The sequence below is a fragment of the Columba livia genome, chromosome 7 (genome assembly GCF_036013475.1).
Source record: "Columba livia isolate bColLiv1 breed racing homer chromosome 7, bColLiv1.pat.W.v2, whole genome shotgun sequence".
Classification (NCBI taxonomy): Eukaryota; Metazoa; Chordata; class Aves; order Columbiformes; family Columbidae; genus Columba; species Columba livia.
The window spans coordinates 10,235,155-10,261,676 of record NC_088608.1 but is presented as its reverse complement, the minus strand read 5'-3'; the positions used below and the strand labels follow the sequence as shown (position 1 = coordinate 10,261,676).

At 46.5% G+C, this 26,522-nt stretch overlaps 2 protein-coding genes across 4 annotated transcripts in view; one reads left to right on the top strand and one right to left on the bottom strand.

Annotated features, from left to right (window-relative positions):
- LOC102091992 (TGF-beta receptor type-2) overlaps nucleotides 1-18,157 on the top strand; it is a 35,019-nt gene extending 16,862 nt beyond the window's left edge. The window contains exons 2-7 of the mRNA XM_021291202.2: nucleotides 3,493-3,643; nucleotides 6,367-6,569; nucleotides 9,380-10,188; nucleotides 10,290-10,431; nucleotides 11,647-11,774; nucleotides 16,607-18,157. Of these exons, the coding sequence (XP_021146877.2) occupies nucleotides 3,493-3,643; nucleotides 6,367-6,569; nucleotides 9,380-10,188; nucleotides 10,290-10,431; nucleotides 11,647-11,774; nucleotides 16,607-16,819 (1,646 nt within the window). The 3' untranslated portion in view covers nucleotides 16,820-18,157. The remainder of the gene's footprint in view (nucleotides 1-3,492; nucleotides 3,644-6,366; nucleotides 6,570-9,379; nucleotides 10,189-10,289; nucleotides 10,432-11,646; nucleotides 11,775-16,606) is intronic.
- A 1,847-nt stretch (nucleotides 18,158-20,004) lies between these two features.
- Nucleotides 20,005-26,522, bottom strand: part of OSBPL11 (oxysterol binding protein like 11) — a 38,326-nt gene continuing 31,808 nt past the window's right edge. For all 3 annotated transcript variants that reach the window (XM_065070451.1, XM_065070450.1, XM_065070449.1), the window contains exons 11-13: nucleotides 24,108-24,290; nucleotides 23,320-23,473; nucleotides 20,005-21,949 (exon numbers count right to left, since the gene is read on the bottom strand). In XM_065070451.1, the coding sequence (XP_064926523.1) occupies nucleotides 21,872-21,949; nucleotides 23,320-23,473; nucleotides 24,108-24,290 (415 nt within the window). In that variant the 3' untranslated portion in view covers nucleotides 20,005-21,871. The remainder of the gene's footprint in view (nucleotides 21,950-23,319; nucleotides 23,474-24,107; nucleotides 24,291-26,522) is intronic.

Below are 26,522 nucleotides of genomic sequence, written 5' to 3'. Positions count from 1 at the left end.
TTATTCCCCGCCCCCCTTTTTTTTTTTTTGAAGTTTGTATTTTGATGTTTAGCATTTGCCTTGGCAACATCTGGAACCCCTTTATGGAAGTGTATTGTTACTTTTACTGCTCGTGCAGCTTTATTAAATCATCCAAGCATTAATATTGAAAGTGTTCATCTGGGTCTAATCAAGGCCAAGATGAGTGATGTGGCAGTTAAATTGTACCTACAAGCTAATGGTTCAAGGACACGAAGTCCTGAAGAAACTTGCAGTGGGCTTTGTGATCTACTTTTCGACTTCCTAGGAGAAGGAGGAGGGGGGAGAACAAGAAAAAAAGCCAACAGAGATATTCTTTCTCTGACCTTTCTTGCAGAGCAGATAACAGAATCGCAGCCTGAGCTAGTTTAGAACAATTTGTCTCCAAAGAATTTTGTCCAGTTACTGCTATATTTCTGGATCTTGTTTCCATATTTAACTCTTTCATCTGCCCTGGCTTCTCCGCTCCACAGCGCAAACAACTGCCAAGTCAAGATCCCCACCACATGTGCCAGTACAAAACTGCTGGGGCTGACATTTTACTCTGAGACCCTTGATATAAGTAAACAACACACTTGGTTGGTATAAATACATAAATAGCAAACCCCATCGCTCTTCTGCATCAGCAACATCTACAACCCGAATCTGTCCATTTGCTTCTCCTCTACAGGGGCCCCCAAATATCCCTGGGATGATGGTGCTGAGCCCACGGTCCCGTACAGGCATGCTGTGAGCACTGCACGAGCCAGGCCATAGATGGGTTGAGCTGAAAGGGTAAAAGAAGAAACAGTGGTAGTGACACCACCAGAGCACAGCCCCAGGGTCTGGTAGGAGTGGGTTTTGGGGAAAACAAACAAAGCAAACAAACAAACAAAACCTAAAACCAAACCACAAGAAAACCCCAAACCTTACCATTCTCTGTTCCTGCATAATAACACCAATGGACTTTGTAGAGCGTGGTGGCTGATGCTGTAGACTGAGAGCCTCACACAGAGGCTGGGCTTAATTTTTGATCCACCTCCAAAACTCTTGTCTTTGAGAGGAGTTTTGCCCAGGGTCCTGCAGGTCCTGCACTGGCAGAGCAAGGCAGGGTGGCGAGGGTGGCTCGTGGTGGCTGCGGTTGCTTCAAATCCCAGTTGAAGTCATGATATTCATAGCTAACCCGTGGATGGATGCAGGGTTTGGGGTCTGTTGTGGTCACCCACAAGAGCCCCAGGTGCTTCTAAGGGCCAGAGCAGACTCACGGATGGAGATGATGTATGGAGATGATGAAAAGGTTGTGGGCAGCATCCTCTGCCCCCAGCTCCCCCACTGCCTTGCACCACACCGTCCCTGCTGAGACACGTTTTAAGCCTCTCATGGGTCATTTAAACCAAAATTTCCTCCTTCCGACATCCAGATGCAACAGGCCAGGTTTCCCCTCTGCCATTAACATTAGCCCTACATACAAGGCCACAGGAGCTGGTAAAGGGTTTATTTCTGTGTGGGAGCTTCCCAGCAGCTCTTTTACAGCTGTCTCATGACGGGAGGTCTGGGCTGGTCTGGCACGCAAGAAGATGCCATCAGAGCTGGCTGCACGCCCCAGATTTGGGAAGCAGAGGAGTTAAGATCCCTTTTTGTTGTTGGGTCAGTACATGCATTAAAAAGGAGACGGACCACAGGCTTGGCCATGGCAGGTCGCAGACACAAGCATCAAGGATGCAGGAGGTCTTGCAGAGTACCCACAGACCCAGGGCACTCCTGTATCTGCAGGACCTTGCTTGCAGGGGCTGAGGCTTCCCAAGCCATGGTCAGGGATTTTGCAATTTGTTTCTTGTTGTACGTAACAGCTGGTGATGGAAAACCCCTGTGGCGGCTGTGGCAGAGCAGGGAGCCACCACTGCCCTTTCCGCTGGGTGCTAGGAGTATCCAGCACTGCTGGGCAGCCCTTGGAAATGGCAGCTGGAGAAGCACAGATGACCCAAAGCTTTGAAAAATTAGCTGCTGTGATTCAGGTTCCTACCTGAACACACTTGAGTGTATTTATTTAAGTAAAAAAATATAAATATATATTTCTACACAAGTCATTTAGTGGCTTATTAAAGAAAAAAAAGAAAAAGAAAAAAAAAAGAAAAAAAGAGATACATTTAGCAGCCTTAAAACAGGAAGTTTAAATTTAGCTGGGATTTATCCCTTAACTGAGCATAGTTCATTCACCCGCTATATAAAAATAGAGATAATTTTATGCCCGTGAGATACACACAGAGCAGCTTCACATGGGCAGCAATTATTCCTGCTGCTGTGGCTGGATCCAGCGCTCCAGGGGCAGGAGAGCTTGGGGCAGCAGAGCCAGGGCAGGAGCAGCCCCTGTCGCTTCAGAGCTCGGAAAGCCTCAGCCCACCATTTTTTGCCACACACACAGATTACCAGGAAGAGGGTGGCAAACACATTCCCCAGTTCAGGCTCATTGCACTGGCAGAGGGAGGATGAGGAGGCAGCAGGAGAGGAGAAAGTTGCCCCAGCTTGGTCATGCATCCCCCTCCAGAACCTTTTATTACCCCCAGGGAGAGGGGCAGAGACCCAGAGATGTCCCTTTTCAGACACTGCATGCACTCAGGATGAAGGGCGATGATGCTTTGAGCTGAGACTGTAGAAGAAGAAATAAACTTCCCCTTGATGATAAATGGTACGGGAAACACGGAGGGAAAATGTGGTTCCTTGTGGCTCCCAGGCTCTGCAAAGCTCTTATCTAGCAGGACCTGCCACTGCACACCAGCATCCCTTCATCTCCTCTAGGCTTGGGCTTTCTGGAGTACTGTGTGCAGTTCTGGGCTCCCTAGTTTAAGGAGGACAAGGAATTACTGGAGGGAGTCCAGCAGGGAGCTACAAAGACGATTAGGGGACTGGAGCATCTTTCTCATGAGGAGAGATTGAGAGAGCTGGGTTTGTTCAGCCTGAAGAAGAGAAGCTGAGAGGGGACCTCATAAACATTTATAAATATCTCAAGGGTGAGTGTCAAGGGGATGGGACCAGGCTCTTCTCGGTGGTGCCCAGCGATAGGATGAGGGGCAATGCGCACAAACTGAAGCACAGGAGGTTCCATCTGAATATGAATATGAGGAGAAACTTCTTTGAGGGTTCCAGAGGCCTGGAACAGGCTGCCCAGAGAGGTTGTGGAGTCTCCTTCTCTGGAGACATTCAAACCCACCTGGACACCTTCCTGTGTGATCTGCTCTGGTGAACCTGCTTTAGCAGGTGGGTTGGACTGGATGATCTCCAGAGGTCCCTTCCAACTCCAACTGTTCTGTGATAATCTAAAGCACATTTGTACAAGCGATGGAGCAAAATGAAATCTATAAATAAATGCATACAGAAATAGGGACAATTCATGCTCCTTCTCCACTGTTTGTGCAAACTGCTGAAAACGGTGGTTATTTTTCCCTACTCGGGGCACGCACGGCCACGCTCACCCTCCGCCACCCCTCTGCCCCACAGCCTGCAGTGCCGGCGCCCGCCGCAGCCTCAAGACCAACCTGTGCAAGTGGTGCGACTCCACACCGCCCGCCTGCGAGGAGAAGGTGTGCTACAGCAACTGCAACCTCAATTCTTACTGCGAGGACCCCTACGAGATCTGCGTGGCCATATGGTAAGTGGCAATCCCCTTGTCAAGGGGGCACATGGGGAGAAAAAAGGAGTTTGCAGGGTGACAGCTCATGGGAACACACAGGTATGCACCTCTGCACTTGAATTATTACCCATTAAAATAATTCAAGGCTTTCTCTTCCTTCCCATTTGACTCAATTAAAATCAAAGTTACAATTCACAGTAAAAAAACTGTTTGGTCTGCCCTATAATTAGCAGCAGTTTATTTTCTAAATAAGTTGTGCATGTAAATACCCAACACAAAGTGTGGCAAGTTTGCTGCAGGATACCTAAACCCAATAAACTCCTGAATTTAACTTTATAGGCTGAACCCACCGGGCAACACCAGCAGCCCTGACCCCAAACCCATGATGTCCTCCTGCATCAGGCTGCTGATGGTGGTGATGCAGGGGTGCAGCTGAGGTCCATCCCCACCTGGTGCGTGAATGTCTGAGCTGGTACCAAACTGGGGTTCAGCCCACTGGGTTTAACCCAACTCTTCCCCATCCTCTCGGAAAAGCCCTTTCCTGCTTCTGCACGAGATGACTGGAAGGAAAACACACTCTTGCATTTCAGGCCAAGCGTATGTCTCATCATTTGCCCGGAAGAGTGCCTCCCCCAGCTTTTTGGTCCCCATGAGCAAAACTAAAAAAAACAATCCATCCATTTTGGGTCTGCCCAGAGTGATTTTCCTCCTCTTTCCCTTTTAATTTGGCTGCCAATGTGAAAGCCAGCCAAGCACTTATCGCTAGGCTTTATCTCAACCTGCTAATTAGCATGAATGCTGCACACCCCACTTTCAGTAGGAGTTTGCCTCAACATAATTGTTGCATTATGGACATAAAAGAAAAAAAAAAAAAACAACACACAAAGAAACAAACAAAATCCAATCCACCCCCTGACCCAAGTTCTCCTGTGTGCCTATGGAAAATTCACCTTAAATCATGGGTAGGCAATCCAGCATCTTGCTGGGTTTTCCCATTGACATGCTACATGTCCAGAAAAAAGCAAGACCCCTGCAGCATAAATCCGCAGGCCAGGAAAGCAAAATCACAGGATGGGATGGGGCTGCAACCTCACCCCTTGTATCGGATGGGTTTGGGTCAAGGCAGCTGTAGTGTCACAGATAACCTGCCACCATCCTCCCAGCACCTCCCAACCCATCCTAAAACCCATCCTGAGATTAAGATCCTTGCAAACATGGCTTACCTCCAAGTGAGCCTCGCTGCCCGTCACTCATTTGCAGAGGCATATTTGGATCATTTGAACTTGTCCTGCGTGGATGCTGCAGTCACAGCAGCAGCTTTGGCCCCACGTTCATGAGCAACATGGTCACGTCCTCCAGTGTGCCGAGCCTGGGATTGCACCCTCCTGGGACTCTTCAGCTGGAAGCTCCTCTGACAAATTACCTGGGAACCCAAGGAAAACGTGGAGTCCACTGAAACAGGGGGACTTCCCACCACTTTTATGTCTGATTTCCCAGCTAACCTTGAAGGCATTGTGAAACCCCTCCATACCTTCGCCCTCACACTTCACACCGCTAGGTCAAGAAGCAGAGGCTGCCCCTGGAAAAGTAATTAATAGTTGTAATCTCCTTCAAACGTCCCCTGGAGTATCTGCAATGCTCACCAGCTGCCTGTAGCCCATGTGGGGCTGATCAACCCCTGTCACTTGTCGTCTCCCCAGGGCTGCCCTGCAAACCCAACTGGTGCTGGGTTATCCTACCTCCTCTGGGGAAGTCTCCAGAAACAAGGGTCAAACCCTGCCTCTTAATTATCCACTGGCTTTACAAGACAGGTGTTGATCCTCCCTGTAGGAGAAGGGACCATCTCTGACATGGGGGGTGTTACATGTCTCCAGGTGACCCAGCAGGTTTCATCCATAGTTGCTCAGTGTCTGTAGCCATGGTATAAACACAAACGCAGCCCCATGGTCTGGGAGTCACATCACCTTCATGTTATAATTTGGCAACTCCAAAGGTCAAGCCATTTCTAGAAATAGCCCTGAGCAGCAACGGAAGGGCTCTACTGCTGCAGGTCACCCGAGTCGGGAGCAAATGGTCCTGCAAGGACAGGATGTGACAGCCAGCCCTCAGCCCAGAGGGGGCAAGACAGCGCTTGTGGGCTCCATCTGTAAAGGAGCAGGAGGGAAGGACAAGCCAAGCAGTTGCTGGAAAGTGGTCACCATGTCTCGCGCTTCTCAGCTTTTCACCCTGCACAGGTGAAATTTGGGCAGCAGAGACTCCAGCCCCTGCCGAGACAGACACGATATGACTTGTGTTGCAGCGAAGGTGACAGTGAGGTGAGAAGTTCATTTTGGAGAGTTTCCTTAGGACCGTACAGCCCCCAAACCTGCTGGCCTAGCAGCTGGTGTTGGTAAAAGAGGGATTTTGCTCCAAACCCTGCGCAGGGCACTCAGCCTTGGGGTTGGCACTACCTGATCATTAACCGGTCACTTATCTAATGGAAACAACCAGAGTCTCTGTTTCACATCGTACTGTTGGCATGTGCTGAACATTTATCTTTTCACCATTTGGAAGAGATAAAGGACTTCACCAGAGACTCTCCAAAGCATGTATAATTAAAATTATATCAGAGCCAGTGAAAACAAGCCATTCCCTACACAGCTCAAAACTAATGATCATAAAACCAGGTTTAAGATGACATGCAGGTGACATGAAGGCTGAGTTGCTAGACCAACGCTTTATCATTTTTGTGGCACGCACAGGAGACAGGACAACGAGAGCATCAGGATCAGCACACTCTGCCACAACCCCCATCGCCCCATTGAAAACCTCATGGTCCCCAACTACAACACCTCGCGCTGCATCATGACCCACCAGCCCAGCGAGGACGGGATCATCTACATCTGTGGCTGCGTGGATGAGCAGGAGTGCAACGATAAACTCATCTTTGAAAACCACACGAACGGTGAGTGCTTTTGTTAATGTGATTTATGGGGGGAGAAGCATCCAATGGTAATGACAAATAACTTGTATTTCCAGTAGACATCCAATGCCAGGAGTTCTTTCTGCATATTCTTTGACCTTCCTATGTAAAAGCTGGGTAAAATTTGTACCCCATTACTGAGCTCAGTACTTTACCTGTGGCTAAACCATCCCTCCCAAAAATGCCTCCAGCCTCAGTCTGGAGACATCAGGAGATGGAAAATCCACCGTATCTCTTGGTGGGCTGTGCCCTTCAGCGCAGGGCAAATCAACCAGGGAACCCAGAAGCTGATGGAACCCAGCACGAGTCAGTACTCTGGAAGCAAATCCTGCCCCGACACACCCAGGGGAACTGCTGGTGTCCACTACGGCTGCATCCCAGAAAGGTGCTGGTGCTGGGGCTCGACACCACAGTGCCTCCCCTACCACTCTTCTGGGACTTCTGCATTAGCATCTCCCCTGGGCAGGGGTGGCCAGGGTCGCCTCGGTGCCGTATGTGAGCGTGAGCTCAGCTGGGCACACCTGCGGATGCTTCTGCAGATGGCTGGAGATCCAACAGGAGATGAAAATTCACAGGAGGGAAAGAGACAGCTAATTCTGTACTTCGGGAGGGTCATATGATTTGGAAATGCTTCCAGCTAGATCCTGAACCTTTGGGGGCTTGTCCAAGCCTCCCTAACTCTAAATGGGCCAGGTTTATCCAAACGCCTAATACGAATATGACCCGTAACAAAAATCAAAGCAAAACCCCTCTGATTTTCCATAATTATAAAGCAACGAAATGCTGCAAATAAGCCTAAGCATAACCTGCAAGTCAGTGGAACAACTTCTGCAATGAAAATAAAAATATTAAAAAAATAGAATGCAAATTCTCGGAACAAACAAGCCGCTTTTAACGAAGGCAAATTATGCTGAATTTGGCAGTTCTTTGCTGCTTCCCAAGCCAAACATAACAGGTACACACACTTCTAGGGAGAGATAGTCAAATCCCAAAGCTGATGCTGAGATATGTAATTTCACACAAAAATGACAACTGGCTCATTGGAAATGCCACCCCCACCAAAGGCTTCCACAAACAGCCTCCTCCTGCCAGCCGGCATGGAAAGTGCTGGAATGCTGTGTGAGAGCAGTGACGGCCTTCAACAATTATCCCCTCCTTGACTGGGTTTGTGGAACCAGCTTGGGAAGCCCGACTCAGAGACCCCATTGTTATACTCCTTTTCTTCTGCTTTAAGGGGTTGTTAGCATTTTAAATGTTGACTTCTGGTCATCTTTGACAGTATAGATAAACATTGAGAAGAAAAATACCTGGTATAGATGAGCACTTCTCCAATGGTTGAAGCAGGCAGGTTTTTTTCCCCATTTCTTGATTTCTTAAGCCCTGGCAGGGATGGAAAGACCCCCACAGTGATGCTCAGCCAGGCCTGGGTTTACAGACCCATGGTTATCACCAGAGCAGCTGCGTTTGCTCTTTGGGCAAGGGGTCTAAGCCACACTGCAATCCCTCTGTGTCCAAGGGTTTGCATCAGAATGGGGCATCCTCACAAAGGAATTTGCTGAAGCTGTGTTACCTCCCCCTTTGCAGGACTCACACATGCAACTCCCTTAAAAATATCTTCTCTTCCTTCAGTGCTTCAAGGATGGGACCTTAAACACCAGGTAAATCCATTAAAGCAGTAGGTGATATCCAGGCCTAACGCTTTCCAAAATAAACGTATTCCTGAGTTAGTTATTGATTTATATCAGTTTAGGTTGATCTTGTGGTTTGAACCTGATGCCTATTTTAGAAACGCTTTCACGGCCTTGCAGAAATTAGCTGCAGCACATTTTTTTGAAATTTGCCAAAGAAAATAGCGAAACGCTCTGTTTTCCAGAACCTGAATTATGATTTGCACACACTGAGGTCAAGCAGTGAGAGTTTTGCTTATGGAATGATTCTTATCCCTCTTCCCCTGGGTTATTATACTTGGCAGAAAAACCTCTGAGTAAGATTTTACTTGAATATCTCTACTGAAGTCAGCATGTTTATTCCAGGAATCGCGAACATCAAAGGATAAGACAATTATATGTTGTGCGAGGGTTAGGGCTTTTTGTGTGCTCCCCCCGCCCCGATGATCTGAAAGCTGACGGAGGATTTAAAAGAAATAACACAAAAGCAGCCATGCCTGGGCGGTTGCTGAGGGCCAGTGTTGTAGCGGGACAAAGGAGGAGATGCCAACGCTGGCAGACAGCACTGAAATTATGCTCATTTACACTAATTATTGTGCAAAGCATCTCGGTGCTCCCCCAGGATGCACAGTCCTGCACGCTGCTTACCACCCCCCCAGCATCTCTTCTGGCTCTTCAGCAAAGCCCCAGCCACAAACCCCCTCAGAGATTTGCTCCGTTTGGGCCTTGCCTCAGCTTTATCAATGTTATTTCTGTCCCAGTTCCCCTTACCGTGAGCACAAGCAGCGCTTGGGGGCCACCAAAGGGCAGCCGAGCCTTTCTGGTGGCAGCAACAGGGTCTTACATGCTGCATTGGCCCAATTAACACAGGCTGGCATCCTGATAAATCATTAAACAATGAAAAAAAAATAATAATGATAAATACATTGATAAATGGAGCTAAATTTGAGCAGCCCCCTTAACAACTGCCCACATCTGGATTCTTTGCTGGGCCGGGGTTTGCGCTCAGCGTGCATTGCAGCTCCGCAAAGGGCTGCGCTTCATTAGCAGCTTTGCATATTTTCCTCCTCTGTGTGATAGAAACAAGCTGTTGCAGCACCCTCACCTCTGCTTTTCTCCCCACAGGCTACTCCATGCTGCAGAGCAAAGAGGTCATCCCGGTGGCCGCCATCAGCCTCCTGCCCCCGCTGCTGGTGGCCGTGATGATCACTGTGATCTTCTACCTCTGCCGCACGCAGAAGCGACGCAAGAGAGCCAAGGCGTGGGGAGGGAAACCGAGGCAGCCCCCGGCACTGCCGGAGCCGGGGAGGTCCGCTGAGAAGGAGGAAAAGTTGTCCGTGCTGATGGACGAGAGCCCGGCCGCCACCAGCCCCGTCTGTGCCAGCAACCGCCCCGCCGAGCTGCTCCCCATCGAGCTGGACGAGATGGTGGGCAAAGGGCAGTTTGCGGAGGTGTGGAGGGCCAAGCTGAGCCACAGCCGCTCGGGGCAGTACGAGACGGTGGCTGTGAAGATCTTCCCCTGCGAGGAGTACTCCTCCTGGAAGAACGAGAGCCAGATCTTCACCGACGCCAGCCTGAAGCACGACAGCGTCCTGCGGTTCCTCACCGCCGAGGACCGGGGCACGGGGCCCCGCCGGGAGTACTGGCTCATCACCGCCTACCACAGCCGGGGCAACCTCAAGGACTACCTCTCCCGCCATGTCCTGAGCTGGATGGACCTGCAGAAGATGGCAGGCTCCCTGGTGAGCGGGGTGGCCCACCTCCACAGTGACTACACTGCCTGCGGCAGGCCAAAAATCCCCATCGCCCACCGGGACATCAAAAGCACCAACGTCCTGGTGAAGAACGAGCAGGAGTGCGTGCTCTGTGACTTCGGCATTGCCATACGCCTCGACCCTTCCCTGACAGTGGACGACTTTGCCAACAGCGGTCAGGCAAGTATAACCCAGCAGACCCTTTCTGAACCACCCCTGGTCACCCCACAGCCAAAGTCCTCACCCACCCCTGCTAACGCCTCTCTCCTCTTTGTGGGCAGGTGGGCACTGCCAGGTACATGGCCCCAGAGGTCCTGGAGTCTAGGGTGAACCTGGAAGACCTGGAGTCTTTCAAGCAGATGGATGTCTACTCCATGGCCCTCGTTTTGTGGGAAATGGCCTCCAGATGTGAAGTGGTAGGAGGTAGGAGAATCACACTGGGGTTGCCATGCTCCATTTTGCTGCCTTCATCCCCATACACGGACGTGGCTCACTCTCATGTGCCCAGCACTCCCATGGGACCTGATTTGGGGAGGCCTGGGCCTCTGCAGGGGTGCTAAGACCTGGCAGCAGATCCTGCCCCACGGCTGCCTGCCCTGGGTGCTGCAGCTCGAGGGGACCAGCTCAGTGGCAGAGGAGCACGACAGGACCTCAGGTTGTCACTTGGTCCAGCCCTCGCCCCAAGCTGGCCCCAGCCGCCAAGTCACATCCCGGCCACTGCTGGCGATGCAAAGCAAGCCAAGCAGCAAGAGCCAAAGCTGTGTCCCCCTCCCTGGCCACAAGCACTTTTTTATTTTTTCAGACAATGCCAGAGAGTTTATGTTTAAAGGGGACTCTCAAACTCCAGCCTCCAACAGAGCCACATCCTGGCATTTGAAATTGCATGTAGCAAACATTTAATTAACTGCCCTGCTGTTCGCCCCTGCCTGCCCTGCTGCCCTCTCTTCCCTTTTTAGCTCCCTCTGGTTCCTTTCCTATCCCACGTACTTGCACTATAAGCCCATGGATCTGCAAGAAGCTCCAACCCTCATCAGGAAAGCTGCCCCAAGTGCCCTGTGTGTCCCACACCCAGCGCTGGGAGGCCCTTGCCTGGTTCAGGTGCCCCATCCAGCCTTTGCTCCTGAACCAGCATCCCAGGCCATCCTTCCCCACTCATACTTTACCTGTGTTTGTGTCCAGGCAGGAGCTGGCAGAAACAAGGGTGGCCTCTCACCCCTGCAACAGGCTTTTTCTCCACGAGATGGGGTTGTTCCTCTGGAATGGCCATTTCTCCTCTGACCCGATCCCTGCCCGCAGCAGGAATCTGGATGCTGGTCCACAATCACCTCTCCCACCTATCACCAGCATAACACATTTTACATGCTAAAAATACGTCTCACCCAAACACACACCAAGTCCTTTGTAGCACATCTCTTGGGTTCAGGAAGGTGGCCAGATGGTTCCTTGGTCATGTCTCTGAAAATAACCTCTACATGAAAACTCACTACTACATTTCTACGTTCAAATTCTAAATTGTTTCCAGATTCAATTATTTTTGCAGTCTGATAAATAAATTTATCCTCATCCGGTGAACCATACCAAAGCAAAACACCAAATGCATGAAAAACACCCTGTAATGCTGCTGTTGCTTCCTCACAGAGGTAAAGAATTACGAGCTGCCCTTTGGGTCAAAAGTCCAGGAGCAGCCCTGCGTGGACACCATGAGGGACATCGTGCTGCACGGCAGAGGACGCCCCGAGATCCCGAGCAGCTGGCTGGTGCATCAGGTAAGCTGGGAGTAACTGCTCCAGTAAAGAGCAACCCACGTTGTGCCACTTCATTCACCCAGCATAAAAAAAATCATCACAGCTGTAATCAAAGCAACAGCAGGCAGAACTCCTGGGCCCTGCTTACAGCTCCTTCCTGGCTGGCTGAGCCCACGTAAGCCCCACAATACCCAGCTCCCCAATGTTTAGAAGCCACCAGCCAGGGGCACGGCAAAATATAATGATGAATAAATTGCTCTGATCAGGAAGCATTATAAATGCCAAGCGATTGTACTCTGTTACCTTGTGGATAACAGCAAAACGGAGCATTTCGGTGCAAGCTATTCTTGTGAGACAAGTACATGGTTTGGGTCCACCCCATTTCTCCCACAACCACCATACGCAGAAAGCTTTAGTTAGGGAACACACAGCCCCTCACACAGCAGGGACAGAGGGGAGGAAGATGCACCCAGCCTCCTGTCTGTCTGGTCGTGGAGATTTCAAGCTCAAAATTACCTCTAACATGAGAAATCATGACTTGGCACATAAGAAGGACTTCTGCAAGGAAAACCAAAATGAGAAGCGTCTCCTGCAAGTGAAACAAGTGGGAAATGCATGTGAAGCTGAGAGCAGGGAACCTGCCAAGGAGAAGTCTTTGAGCAGCCTTCAGCTTGGAGGGTCTGAAAGCACCATGTTTCAGCACACAAAGCACAATGCAGCTCTCCAGAATAGAAATACTTCAGCAATGATGAGATTTGCTCTGTAAACACCATCCTCCAGCACATGCAGACCAACCAGCACCAGAAACAGTTACCTCCTGGCCATGAGATGTCCCTTTCCCCCAGGTCCAGTACTTCCATGTATTGAAGACAGAAGGGGTAATGGGCACATTGACTGTGATTTTCAAACCTTGTCTGACTTTGGCACTACTTAAATTTCACGTGTCTTGTAGAAAAACACCATCCACTGATCGATAATTCAGTTAATCCAAAAAACAAACAGAACCATTGAGCCCACAGGCTCAGAGCCTTGTGGTGTTCAGTGCATCATTTTGCAGTATCCACCCATAAAACACACTGCTACTGCTTCCACTCTGCCTGGATGGCATATAAAGCCAGGCTTTTCAAGAGGAAAGATTTAATTTCATGATACAAGAAGACCATGTTTTCCCTACAACACCTCTAAAAACCATGTTTGTCCAAAGACTCAGAACTGACCTGACTGACCAAAGCCCATCAAATTAATGTGTAGTTTCTGCTGGATCATCGGTGAGTTTATCAGTCGGCAAGCCCATTTCTGAAGTTCCTTTTTCCTCGATGAAGGCAAATACAGGAACTTCAATCAGCACTGTTACACATTGAAAGCCTTTGAACATTCATCTTGGACATTCACCTCCCAGGGTCTCTGATAAACTTTGAAACCACAGGAGAAGTGTACACAGGCTTGGGCTGTGAAAAATCACACTATGATAGAGTCTGACCATAACTGCACTGTTTGCTGAGCTGAAGAAGGGCCGACTGCGATCACCTCCAATTAATAATGTTGCTGCAGTTGGGTTGGTCCAGCATGTAAACAGAGCAAGGCTTACAAGGCAATAACTTTTATTAGACCCCTTGATATTCACCAGGGAAGAGGAACAGAAAAGCCACGTTGTGTTGCTGAAAGTTTGCCTCCGACTAATCTTAGCCGATCTAACAAGCATCTCCTCACAAGCCTGGCTTTAGATGATTTTTCCGGGTATTTTACAAGCGGTCTCCCCGGGATGCAGCACAGGGCAGCACCATCTGCTGGGAAGCAGCAGAAAACCACCGGCTTGGGCCACTCCTGGGCTCAGGGGCTTCCTGAGGGAGGAAGTGACCCCAAGAATCACAGAGTGGTTGGGGTTGGAAGGGCCCTCTGGAGATCATCAGTCCAACCCACCTGCTAAAGCAGGTTCACCAGAGCAGATCACACAGGATTGTGTCCAGGTGGGTTTGAATGTCTCCAGAGAAGGAGACTCCACAGCCTCTCTGGGCAGCCTGTTCCAGGGCTCTGGCACCTCAAAGTAAAGAAGCTGCTCCTTACATTCAGATGGAACCTCCTGTGCTTCAGCCTGTGCTCATTGCCCCTCATCCTATTGTTGGGCACCACTGAAAGGAGTCTGGTCCCATCCCCTTGACACCCACCCTGGAGATATTTATAAATGTTTATGAGATCTCCTCTCAGCTTCTCTTCTCCAGGGCTCAACAGACCCAGCTCCCTCAGTCTCTCCTCAAAAGAAAGATGCTCCAGAAGAAGAAAAGAAAGGGTGGCAAAAAAAGTAGAAGGAAGGGTGACAAATTACTCACCTGAATGGGAAGCACCCGTAGATGTTCCCACCAACAAAAATCAGCTTGATGCAAAGCTCCAAACTCTACTTCCACGTTTCAGCCATCAGGATCCCTATCAGTCAAGTGAAGACCTACCTTGTTCCACGGTTTCAGGTTTTCAGCACACATAGGCAATACTTGTCCTGACAGAGCTGGCTCACCCAGCCTGCTGCCCACCAGCAGCTCCAGGACAACCGTTTGCAAGGCTGCACAATAAAGCCCACTGAAGAAATTTATCCCCAAAGTCTCCAAGATAACTTACAAACACCTTAAGCCCATGCTTCCTCCTCACTTCACACCACACCACATTTAAATGAAGAAAAATAATAAAGTGGTTATTTAAGCCAGGTAAATTCCTGGACCTGGTTCATGAAGCAGCTGAACAGACTGTTGCACTGACACAACCAATGGGCTGGTGCAGGACAGGACCAGTGGGAGCTTAAGTCAATATTGCCACTAAAATACACTTGTAAAACTCAGCATCTTCTGGAAATCTGGTATCAAACGTAAAACCCAAATTAAGTCCATGTTGTGAGTGTAACGAGGTGTTCTGACTGTACCATTCAAAAGAGGATCGTTGTTATTTACAAGGCAAACTGCTTATAAATATCATTATTTCAGGGCTAAGTAAGCACAGAAAATCTAATTACTAAACCACATGACAGTGCCATGTTCTGTTTGAGAAAAGGCTTTTTTTAAAAGCTTCAGCTAAGCCACTTTGGTTTTGCATGTTAATCAATTATCCTCAAATCGTTTCCACTAAGCTAATAAATGAGTGATATAAGAGGTACCGAAACACACCATCTGTCACTTCTACTGCACAATCCTGTTCTAATCTGTGTCCATTATGGAAGATTTAGTACAAGCGAGTTCAGAGAAAGGTGCAGAAGGGCGGATGACACAGAGTACATCTCTGTAGGACTTGCATTTTCCTGTTTTGTTGGTCCATGTGAGAATTTTGGTTTCTCTTAACTGCAAATTAAGAAATACAGATAAACTACTGAAAAACACGAAGCTTTACTTAGAATACGGATTTTTCCACTGTGCTGCAACCTTGGTTGACAATAACACATGATAGGAATTATATCGGCAAAGAAAAGTTCCACGTAGCTTCTGGTGCTGGCTGTGTTACTAGCTTCAGAGTGGGAAAAATACCATCTGAATGCTGCCATCTTGGTTTTAAGCCCAAAAATATTTGGACTCTTTTCAGAGCACCACACAATTGGCAAAAAATGATATATAGATATATAGGTATCTCACTTTGAGAAATAACCATTGCAACTGAAAGAAACTGAATGTATTCTGGAGCACACTGAGAAGTACCCAGTCCCACCTAAAGCAAGACACTATTTTGTGGTGAAAAAATAAGAGCTCAGCTGCACACCGCAATGACTATTTGGCACCATGGATCCTTTCAGAAAGCTGCTAACACAAGAAGTCAGATTTAAGATGTTGAAGCCCAAACTTGCCTTTGAGTCTCCTCTCCACCCAGGTGGCACAGCCCTGAAATGCAGAGACCCCACACACAGCCAACCTGAAGGTCACCATCAAATCATTTTGGTTGGAAGAGACCCTTAAGAACATTGAGTCCAACCATAATCTCAGTGTAGCACTAAACCATGTCCCTGAGAACCTAATCTACACGTCTTTTAAACACCTCCAGGGATGGTGACTCCACCACCTCCCTGGGCAGCCTGTTCCAGTGCCTGACAGCCCTTTTCATGAATAAATGTTTCCTAATATCCAATCTAAACCTCCCCTGGCACAACTTGAGGTCATTTCTTCTTGTCCTATCACTTGTTACTTGGGAGAAGAGACCAACACCCTCCATGCTACAACCTCCTTTCAGGTAGTTGTAGAAGGAGACAAGGTCTCCCCTCAGCCTCCTTTTCTCCAGGCTAAACAGCCCCAGTTCCCTCAGCCGCTCCTCATCAGACTTGTGCTCCAGACCCTTCACCAGCTCCATTTTCTTCTCTGAACATTCCCCAGCACCTCAATGTCTTTCCTGTAGTGAGGGGCCCAAAACTGAACACAAGATTCGAGGTGCAGCCTCACCAGTGCCAAGGAGAGGGGGGACAATCACCGCCCTGGTCCTGCTGGACACACAGTTCTGGACCTCTCCTCTCCCTCCCAATTTTAGGATGCTCTGAACAGGCAAGGCTGATAGGAGATAATGGAGGGCCTCTTCCCTTCCAGCCCCTATTTAAGTCCCACAGTCAACACAACCCGACTTCCAGGGAGCGCGGAAAATCCTTGGGACCAGATCCCAGGTGAGCTGCTCCGACACAAGCGCTGCCGGTGGTGGTGCAAACGCTGGCACTTGCCACAGCTTCCCAAGGCTGTTTTCCTTCTGTGCTTAGGTTTAGCCAACAAATAAATTAAAACAAAAAAGGCATTTCTGCAGGAAGCTGTCAAGAATATGGTAAAACTGTGATTGCTTTAGATCAGCTTCCAGCTGCTCTTCGTTTTGCTTTCTGATCCTAATTTCGGCCCTTCTGCCCGCAGGGGATGCGCTTTCTGTGCGACACCATCACGGAGTGCTGGGACCACGACCCCGAGGCCCGGCTCACCGCCCACTGCGTGGCCGAGCGCTTCAACCTGATGGCGCAGATGGATTGTGACGACATCCTCAACAACAACATGGACAACGAGGCCAGCAAAACAGCTTCTCCCGGCGGGGAGCACCAGGACAGTGACGGGAGCAGAAATACGCAGTGACACAGCAGGCAAAAAGCCTCATCGTGAGAAACGAGAGGATAAGCGAGAAGCATTTAGCTCATGGGGAAAATAAAACCCTCGCTCCATTTTTTAGAATGAAACTAAGATCTAGCACATAACTTATATAAATAAGGTCTGTTTTCTCCCACAGATACAGTGAACTGTGGAATCAATACTTTGGTTAAAGTGCAACATTATATATGAACTGATTTTGTACTTACTTTAAATGTATAATGATGCAAAGCATCCCTTTTATTATTTTTTAAAATAATAATGTTTAATCTTTTATTAATAAGTATCTGAATTCCATGTCTATCTTTCGAAGTCCTTCCATATTACTATCACAAGTTTCTCTTCTAACTGCTTATTTCGCAGAGATCAGGACAACTTTTTGTTTTCCTTTTTTAATGGCCTCCACACAGACAAAAATCCATTGTAGCAGCAGAAAAAAATAACCTTGAGATGTAACACACTGTTAGTGGAAGAAATGTTAGCACCCGAGAAAACTATTCATTGATCAGACAGTCCCCAATACATTGTAAAGATACCCGATAATCCAGTTTGGAAAAGTCTGATTTGCTGCAACTCCAACACACCTTTTTTCACTGGGAAATTCCTGGGTGCACTTGACAGTTCAGGTGGGTGCATGACGTTTCTTCATTAGAAAAGGAAGTTGCCCATGCAGATGCTGCTGTTTCACCCTAAGAAGTCTCCACATGGGGTACACAGACAACTCTGTCCCCACGTCAGCCCAGGTTCCTGTCACCTCTAGGTGATGCATTTGTGCCACAGTAATACCGTCAACACAAACGTGTTGGCTCATTCTTCTTGCAACTCTTTCCCACTTGTCTGCTGCTACTCGACCTGAGGAAACGTGATCAGGCAGAACCAGGGACCTTTGCTCCCATCACCACCAGACCAAGCCAGGCTGCCTGGGCAGCAGAAAGGCAAGTTACACCTCACCCTGAACCCTCGACACTGTGCAGACCTTAACCCCTCCACCCGTGGGAGCAAAAGGTAACAAAAACCCTTTGCTGTCTAAGGTTTTCCTGACGCTCCCCCACGCAGAGGTGTGTTTTCAGGACAGCTGGGAGGAACACGTTGCTCGCCAGCACACGGCTGCAAGGGTCAGCCCCTACAAGAGGGAAGGGAGAAAACCACACAACAGCCTCGAGCTTTCCGCAGCCGAGGCTCTATTGCTCCCACCTTTTGGACTGTTTCTACAGCTAAATTAAAAGCCTAGAATAAAATTGTCTCTAATCCCTTTGGAGAAGGACAGAAGGGGAATGAATTAGGTTGCATCCAATCTAAATAATAAAAACTAACTTCAGCTACCAAGTGTAAGTCTCCACCTGCAACTGTGATCTTACCATTTCTCCAAGCTAACCCCCTTTCTCCTGCAGCATATTCTCCCCAGTTCACCAAAAACCCTTTCCATCCACGTCAGTTCAGTCTCATTCCTCTAATGCATTGACCACTGTTCTACTGTATTTATGCCCAAGAGGAACAGAGAGCATGTGGCAGCTTTCCTGACATGGAGATAAGAAATTACAGAAACACACCAGGCTATTCAATCCTTACTTCCCATAATACTCAGCGCAAAATTTCCCCTACCAAGTTCTGCACCGAGTTGTTTGGATATGTCACTGATGAATATGTTTACTTGTTCTTCCAAGTTCGGCTCAAGAGGCTTTAAAAGCCACTTCTGCCCTGTTCCCCTCACGGGTGACTGGGACACGGGGGCATCGGCCCATGGCAACGAGACACTGAAGACATTGCTGACTCTGATGGCTGGAATGCAAATTAACCTGGGGGGTCAGAGACTTAATCCTGGGCTTGACAGTTTACAGTGTAAATACACTGAAAAACTACTCAGTCTATTCCCCTCCCCATGCCTAAAAACTTGAACTCTCTGATTTACACAATGCATTTTTTTTCCCATTAAAGGCAAGCCAGAATCAAGCTTTCATGATTATACGCTTGAATGCCCATGTTAAATAAAAGTGACTTGTCACATTCTGAGTTTTCCACAAGCAGCAGGGTACACAGCACCTCTGAAGAGAAACACTGATTTAAGCTCCAAGATCCGTTTATAACTCAGGGATCCCACAAATAAAATATCACCGAGATCAACAGGAATTTTGCTCTTAACTTCAGCGAAGCTCAATCAAGCCAAAAATGACAGAAGGGAATACAAACCCAAATCCTACATTCTGCCATGCTCCCTGTTGAACGTGCTGTGGTTTTAGCAAACATCTGCACAGGCCGCAGTGGTGAGCCCTTCCCTGTTCCAGAAGGTACAAGATGGAAACAACAGCAGTTACGCAAGATAATCAGATCTGGTCAGAGTTAAAAATACACACGTTAGTCCATAGGGTGCTTGCAACTCCCAGAAGAATCACATAAACGTCTTCCAATTTAAGCTGGATATTCAGTGGCTAGAATTCTTTTAAACTGTTTTCAACTCTGTCCTTTGTTTCTAGAAGAAATTTGCATCGTAACTAAATCTATATCAGGAAGCCATTCCCGTTCTTGTGATCACCTGAGCAAAGGAAGGCTTTACCACCTTTTTTTTCTAACTCACCCCCATGTTAAAAGAAACGGTTTCATGTATTTTAGAAGACTGTTTCTTCAGTGTTGGTCTATTTTTACGCAACAAAATTAGTAACAGCTTTCTCAGTGTGAAACCACAAGCATACCAGATGAGAGTGGAAAAGACTTTACTGATAATATTATATAAGGAACACAAAAGGGTTTATGGTCAACATGGGAGCTTTCCAGTCTGCTTTACAGCCATCACCTTGACAAATGCACAAATCAAAACTTCAAGCAGAGCTCAGTGACTGAGTCACAGGTCTATATTTTAATAAGCACAAGTTTGATCCTCAGAGTACACTCAGCTGATAAAGGTTTTCCGCTCTGACCACTGCAATATTAAAAGCTGGACCTTGCACCACGGCCCTTGATGTTTGTTAAAAGCGAATCCGCTATATGACATGGATAAAACAACTATGAAGCATATACATATGTTTGTTTTCTGTCCCCCTACCGCCCCTAGTTTGGTGCAGGTACTGATGAACAATGGCAGTTCAGGCGTTGCCACCACAACCCCAAACCCTGGAACTGGCCAAGGAGCACACCCCAAATGTGCCGCGGACCCAGAAACAAGGAGGAACTAATCCCACTGTTTTCATTTTTATTTTTATTCCTGGTTAAACATGAAAATGCCCAATGGATATCCAGAACTAACACAACAGGATGGTTCTATAGAATATCACAAATGAGATGGCAGGGCCTACAACATTCTTCTGCCGGAGAATATCGTTACTACTCAAGTGCACAGTGCCAAAACATCCCACTTCCAGGGCCAAGGAAAGCCCAGACAGACAGACTGCCAGCATAAAAATTAACAACCACCTAACTCTTCCTTGTCACCTGATCCCTAGGAAAGGAGACAGAACAAATGAATCATTTTGTAGTTTTATTATTCCCACCCCCACTTCTCGCAAACAGACTATGACTCGCATTGAGATCTCAGTGCATTTCACAGCAAAAAAAAAAAAAAGTACAAGAGGATCAAAACAGTTGTGCATAAACCTAACTCTCTTTTTTTCCCTCCACAATTTGCAGTTTGTATTGAAAGTTAATATGGTTATTTAAACCTTCTGATGCATTCTTACACTTGGATCTTCTCCACAGAAAACATCTTACCAGGTCACACAATTGTGAGTTCTCATGATGCTGGATCAGGTGCCGCCACTGCCATGGCTGGGAAGCGGCAGATAATGTTATATACACTGTCTGGAAGACTACATCAGAAGAAAAAGCAGATTAAGGCACCACTGTCGGAAAAATTAAGGTAGCTTGTAGTTACACCAATAACGAAAGCCATAATAAGTACTATTCTTAATTGCCAGCAATTCTTAGACTTCAATAAAACAGTTATAAAAAAAAACAAAACAAAAAGTATGTTTGTACCTGAATACAGTTTCCTGATTTCTGATTGTGTTTCAAATCAATACCCAGTCCTCAGCATAATCAGCTTGTTTTTTATGGTAAGATGAAAAACCAGGACCCACAGTCCATGTATTCACAGGTCACATTTCACTGCTTTGTTCTGAGTAACACCACAGGAGAAAAACCAAAACAATCCAAAGGAGAGTTTGTAACACTGATACTTCACCTCTGAGATGATTAGATGGGCAGAGAAATTTAAATACAAAATTGTTTGTTTTCTGATCATTTTGAAAGCTTTAGTCCTTGGGAAAGGAGAGTGGAAGAGGAAAAAAAAAGGCCAAACCTCATCACACTATAACATGAGAAAAATGAAAGTCACTCAAAGAGATTTAATAAAATTAGGAGCTGAAAAGTTTTCAAATTACTTTTCCAATTCAAGTCAATTATTTCAAGTATATTAAAACGCTTCAGAGGAAAAAATTCTCCATGGTTACAATTCTAATTGCTTTTATAAATCCATAAAAAAGAAACGTAGTCTCTACATGTATCCCATATTCCTCCGATGCATGCACGCGTTCTCTCCGACGGAAAAAGTCAACACGATCCAATTGTTTCTTAACACTGATTTCAGGCACCACTTCCAAACATCCCTCCAGTTGTTGCCAAAAGGGTTAATCACTGGGCATAAAAGCAGCAGGTTTTGTTGCTGTTGTCTACATGGGTACTGAGCAGGTTTCAGTTCTTAAAGAGCTTGATGCAGATTCTCAAAGTTCCCATGTCACTCCAAAATCCAACGATTCCTTCTTCTCTTAGGCAGCTTTTGCAATCAGATCTACTTAGAAGAATCTTACACAATTCAGATAAAATCTCTTGGATCATACAAAAAAAACAAGTTGGTTGAACGTACCTGGCAAGTTTGTCTCTACAACTTTTGATTTTTTTAATAGCTTTAAAGTGCCCTAGTTTACTTATTTCTTTATGCTTATTTAATCTTTCACAATTACATAAAAAGGGGACACTTGGTGTGATTACCGTGTTTTGAGAGACAGAGGTAAAGGAGAGGAAAAGCAGAAAACTCATCTTAAAGCATCTTTTCTAGTTAGTGTCCATTTGCTGAGTTTGCACAGCAGAGACTGTTTTCCAGAGGGGTTTATGATAAACCCAGCCATCTCCCTGCAATTTAAAGAGAAAATATGATTATAGTAAAGACACTGCCCCAAGAGAACTCCCTTCATACAACTATTAGACTAATAGCTGCAAAAATCAGAGGGGCATCACTTATGCCTTTAAATCCCACGGATTAAGACACAGAGATCACTGCCACAGGCTGCTGAGACTGCTCAGGATACACACGGACTCTGGGAATCCCAGAGCACTCCCTGGCAATCAGCTGCGTTCGTAATTAACCCAGATGGAAAGCCACTCTCCTTCACTCCGCCATCCACATTCCTTTAAAAAGCCAAGCAAGAAGCGAGAGGCTGCTACTCAGGATCTCCAGCTCTAACGCAGCCCAAGTGCTTACCCAGAAATGAAGCAGCTCAGGATTACGTTTAAACATTTTCTGAGTAGACCTGCACTGTGGATTAGCAAGAGAATTTTACCTCTTCTAAATCAAGATACTAATTATACAAATATCTAAATCTGAGCTAATCATACTAACATGGCTTTAGAAAACAAAAAGCTCTATTAGAGCTAACAGATAGTCCCAAACTTAAAAAAAGATAAATATGTATGTCTCCTTCTTAGTCTAAGTTTTAAAACCTTACTAGATCACAGATATGGGAAGAAAAAGAAGGGGAAGTTACAAAACTGCAGTTTAACAGATAAAGCTTTCACTACAAGGAGAATCTAACCTACTAGAGCACAAATTTTAGCTGAGTCCTCCCATCTTGCACAGGGCTCTGCAAAGCTCTGCACACAAGCAGGGTCTCGTCATCTGGATCACACGGAAAGCCTCTTTCACAGTTATACCAGCAGCCTCCAGTCGTCTTTGGTAGGCTGCAGTTCACCACGTTAAAAACCTTACTCTATTATTATTACTAAAATACAGGTTAAACCACTGAACAAATAAGATAAATCCAAAACGTAACGTACAAGAACACAAAGAGTTCTAGGCTGAGAATGAACTGATGTTCCTTCTTGCTACCAGTAATAGCTTGAGTTCATTTGCAAACAACATAAGCAAAATTAATACTACTGATTATTTTCTTTGTATATTTACTGTTACAGTCTACTTACACGTGCACATGTAAAGCTGTTTTTCCTACACCACTAGGAAGTGCTTGGTAAAATAAAGTGAATCACGAAACAGCCAAACATTTTGTTGCAATGGAATCAACAAACTGAAGTGTTTGTGAAGGGTGAAGTCACAGCTTCTTATGTTTGGGAGTGCTCAGGTCACCCTGCTCCTATGGATTTCATGGATCTAGCCTATAAAACCTAAGGCTACATACTTTATTCTGACAGGACATAGATCCATGTGTGCACGGGCTCTCCTTAGAATCTGCCTCTGCCTTAAAAGGCTACACTGCTTGGGAACTTACTTCTTTAAGGAAGTATTTAGTACACCAAGGTGTTTCTGTTTCCGCACGAAGCCTCTCTTCGTTCCTCTGCCGTTCTTCAAGGGCTCGCTTGTGCTCCGTAGCCTTATCAATGTCTCCATCCCGCAGAGACTCTGTTACGTGCTGCCACAGCCTCCTACAAAACAAATGGTTAACATCAGTTTTCACAAGTCATCTCAGCCTGCCACCTGGAACTAGAGGACGGCCACACGCAGTTCTCACAGAACAGGAGCACTCCTCCCTCCGCTTCCATGTGATGAACCACCTCAGGCTGCTTTCAGTCCCACCAGCACAGGTGGAAGAGCTCATGGCCAAGTCTCTACTTGAGCAATCAGGAGCAGATAGAAATGGCTCTGAGATTTTGGCTGTGCCAATCTAACACCTCTTTGCAGACTTTGTAGAGCTGCCATTTGAGTGTTAGTCAACAAGCAGCTTCTTGTGAGGACCTTCCTTGTCAGGAGCTGCCCTGCTGTGTAGCTGATGGTTAAAAACAAAACAAATAAGGAGTATCTATTCTAGCAGGCACTTTGCAAACCCATAAGACAACTCTGTCCACAAATAAGAGAGACAAGATAAAAAACCGTGTGCTTGCACTTGTTTTTTGCACTTCTCATCAGGCACTTAGGTTTTGTTTTTAAAAAACTAAAAAATTCATATCAGTGCTGCTAAGCACTATCCACAAATAATATCTACATTTGCAGGTTTTCCCAGAGCATTCTCCGGACTGCTCAGGACACAAAGGGTCAGAGAACAGCAAACACATACTCTACCTCGATTCAAACGGTCCTTGTTTCTCAAGGGGCCGGACTCGTTTTCTGGTCACAGACAGCTTTGTCAAGTCCACGTATTTTGTCTCCCCGTTGCTGTAGGTGAACTCAAGCACGCTGTTCCACTCCCCTTGCACTCTGCACACCACCGTGTTTGTCGTGTTCTGCTTCACTTCACCTGTGACTCTAGGAAAGTAATTTTTATTTTAAAAGGCCATGGCTGAAAACGGCTGAGGACTATTCCTTGCATAATCACTCAACTTCACCCTCAATGAGTTTGCAAACTTGTCACACTGTCTTTAAAAGTGTTGGTTACTGGAATTGCATTTGCACAGAGAAGCTCAAAGAGCAAAGTGACTTCCACTCGTTGCTCTAGTTCTCTTCATGTTACCCAGGAAACCCTATTTTTGGCTTCAGCTTAAACTTATTTCAAAGCTTTTAACGGAATTGAAAATGAAAAAGAAACTAACACAAGAGGGTTCACATGTAACAAGCACTGATCATTTCCACTTGAAACATCACATCAGATGTGCAGTTCAGGCTTAAAAAATAAAAATTAAGCTTTCTACCAAGAATGTAACTCACTACCCACCGGCACTTTACCTCACATCTTTACATCTCAGTGTTTCCATATGCAGGTGGTTTCATTTGTATGTTGCTCACATAAGCAGCAGACACACAAGGGCAGAAAGCAAGGTAGGGAACTAGGAACGAGGAGAACCGCTCTTCTTCCCCGTCTCTTCCACAGAAACCTCTGGCAACAGTAAGGTTCTAAAAATGTCTAATATACAATATTTCAATCCAAGTGTTGCACAGATGCTCAAGTATCACCATAACTACCCACACTGATGCATATTTTTCTTCTCAACATCAATATCTGTCCAAAGACCTCCAGACATTCACTTAATCCTGAATGAAGGAGCAGAAGCTCACTGAGCAGAGCCAGGCAAATTTCCACCCTCAAACTTTGCTCCCAGAAAGAAGAAACACAAGAGTTTGCAAGCTACGCAAACAAGACTTGAGACATTCTCACTTGTTAAGGTGCTGCAGTATTCACAAAGGACACTATTTCCAGCATCAGTTAAACTGTAATTACCCATACACGAGCTCTCTACAACATACCACTGTCCAGCTCCCCTCCTCACGATGCATCAGTGCTCACACGTTACATCTCCTTTCACACTTACATCACGTGCGGCTCATAACAGCGCACCAGTTTTTCGGTTTGCTCTCGATCCCTTTGAACAGCTACGTGCAGAGGAGCAGAAAGCAGCTCTTCCGTGCTCCCCACTTGCCCACGCCCAGAGCAGGATGAAGCACGGGACGCATAGGTGCCTCTGATGCTCTTCCACATGCACCAGCCCCTCCAGCTGTGTCTGCATCTGCCTGACCCTCCAAGCAATATAAGCAATAAGACCAAATTTACATTAAACTATACAGCGCTTTTTTTTTTTGGTGGATGTTGACAAGTGCTAACAGTTCCTGAAAACAACTGACAATGCAGGTGACAAGCAAGCAGCCTTCACTTTGTATGGCTTTTTCATCCTGTGACTACCACACTGCACCAAAGCCATTGCAAGTGGTGGAGTCCCTGTCCTGCTCCCAAGAGATTTCTGAACAGACCAAATCCAGAGGACGCCAGAGACCAGCCCATTCAGATTTTGCAGTTACATCCTCACAAGTTTAAGCAAGCATTTAATTTTTCCAAGCACCGTGTGGTTACAACACAACACTGACATCCAGTATTTTAGCGTCAAGCACAAAATTACTGTCTCTGCTCAAAGTAAACAAAAGTTACATCACTACTAACGCACGGTATCAAGCTGCTGCATTAAACTCTCACTGCAACCTACATTTCTTCAAGTTGCATTGCTCTGTGACACACAACCATTCCCAGCATTGCAATTCATAATATCTGCCTGAACTAATATTAATGATAAAAACCTGCTAGCGTTTACGTGCAAGCTTGGTTTGACTGAGACACGCCTAGCTGTTTGTCATCATCATCCTCTGTTTCACCTAAGAGGTGCAGGACCAAACAGCCATTATCCAGCTGAGGTCTAACAACAAGGGTCACTCTACTAAACAAAATAAATCTATAACGTCGTCATAGCAACTGACTTGTGCTCCGCGTAACCATGACAACAGGGCTGCTTCCCCATCAAGAGACTCTTTTGACAATGTCCAATCATCACCATGTCACATTTTCAATAGCTACAGTACCTTGAGCAGATATGTTTTTAAAAAGCCTCTACACCTGTGACTGCTTTCAGAGACACAACAAAACAGTTCCCAAAACTAAATCATTGACGTGAAATTGCATTCTGCTGCTTATTTTTCATGGCATGATGGGAGCTATTGCAAGGTGGAAGACACACTGTAAGCAATGGAAACAAAAAAATCACAAACTACGCATAA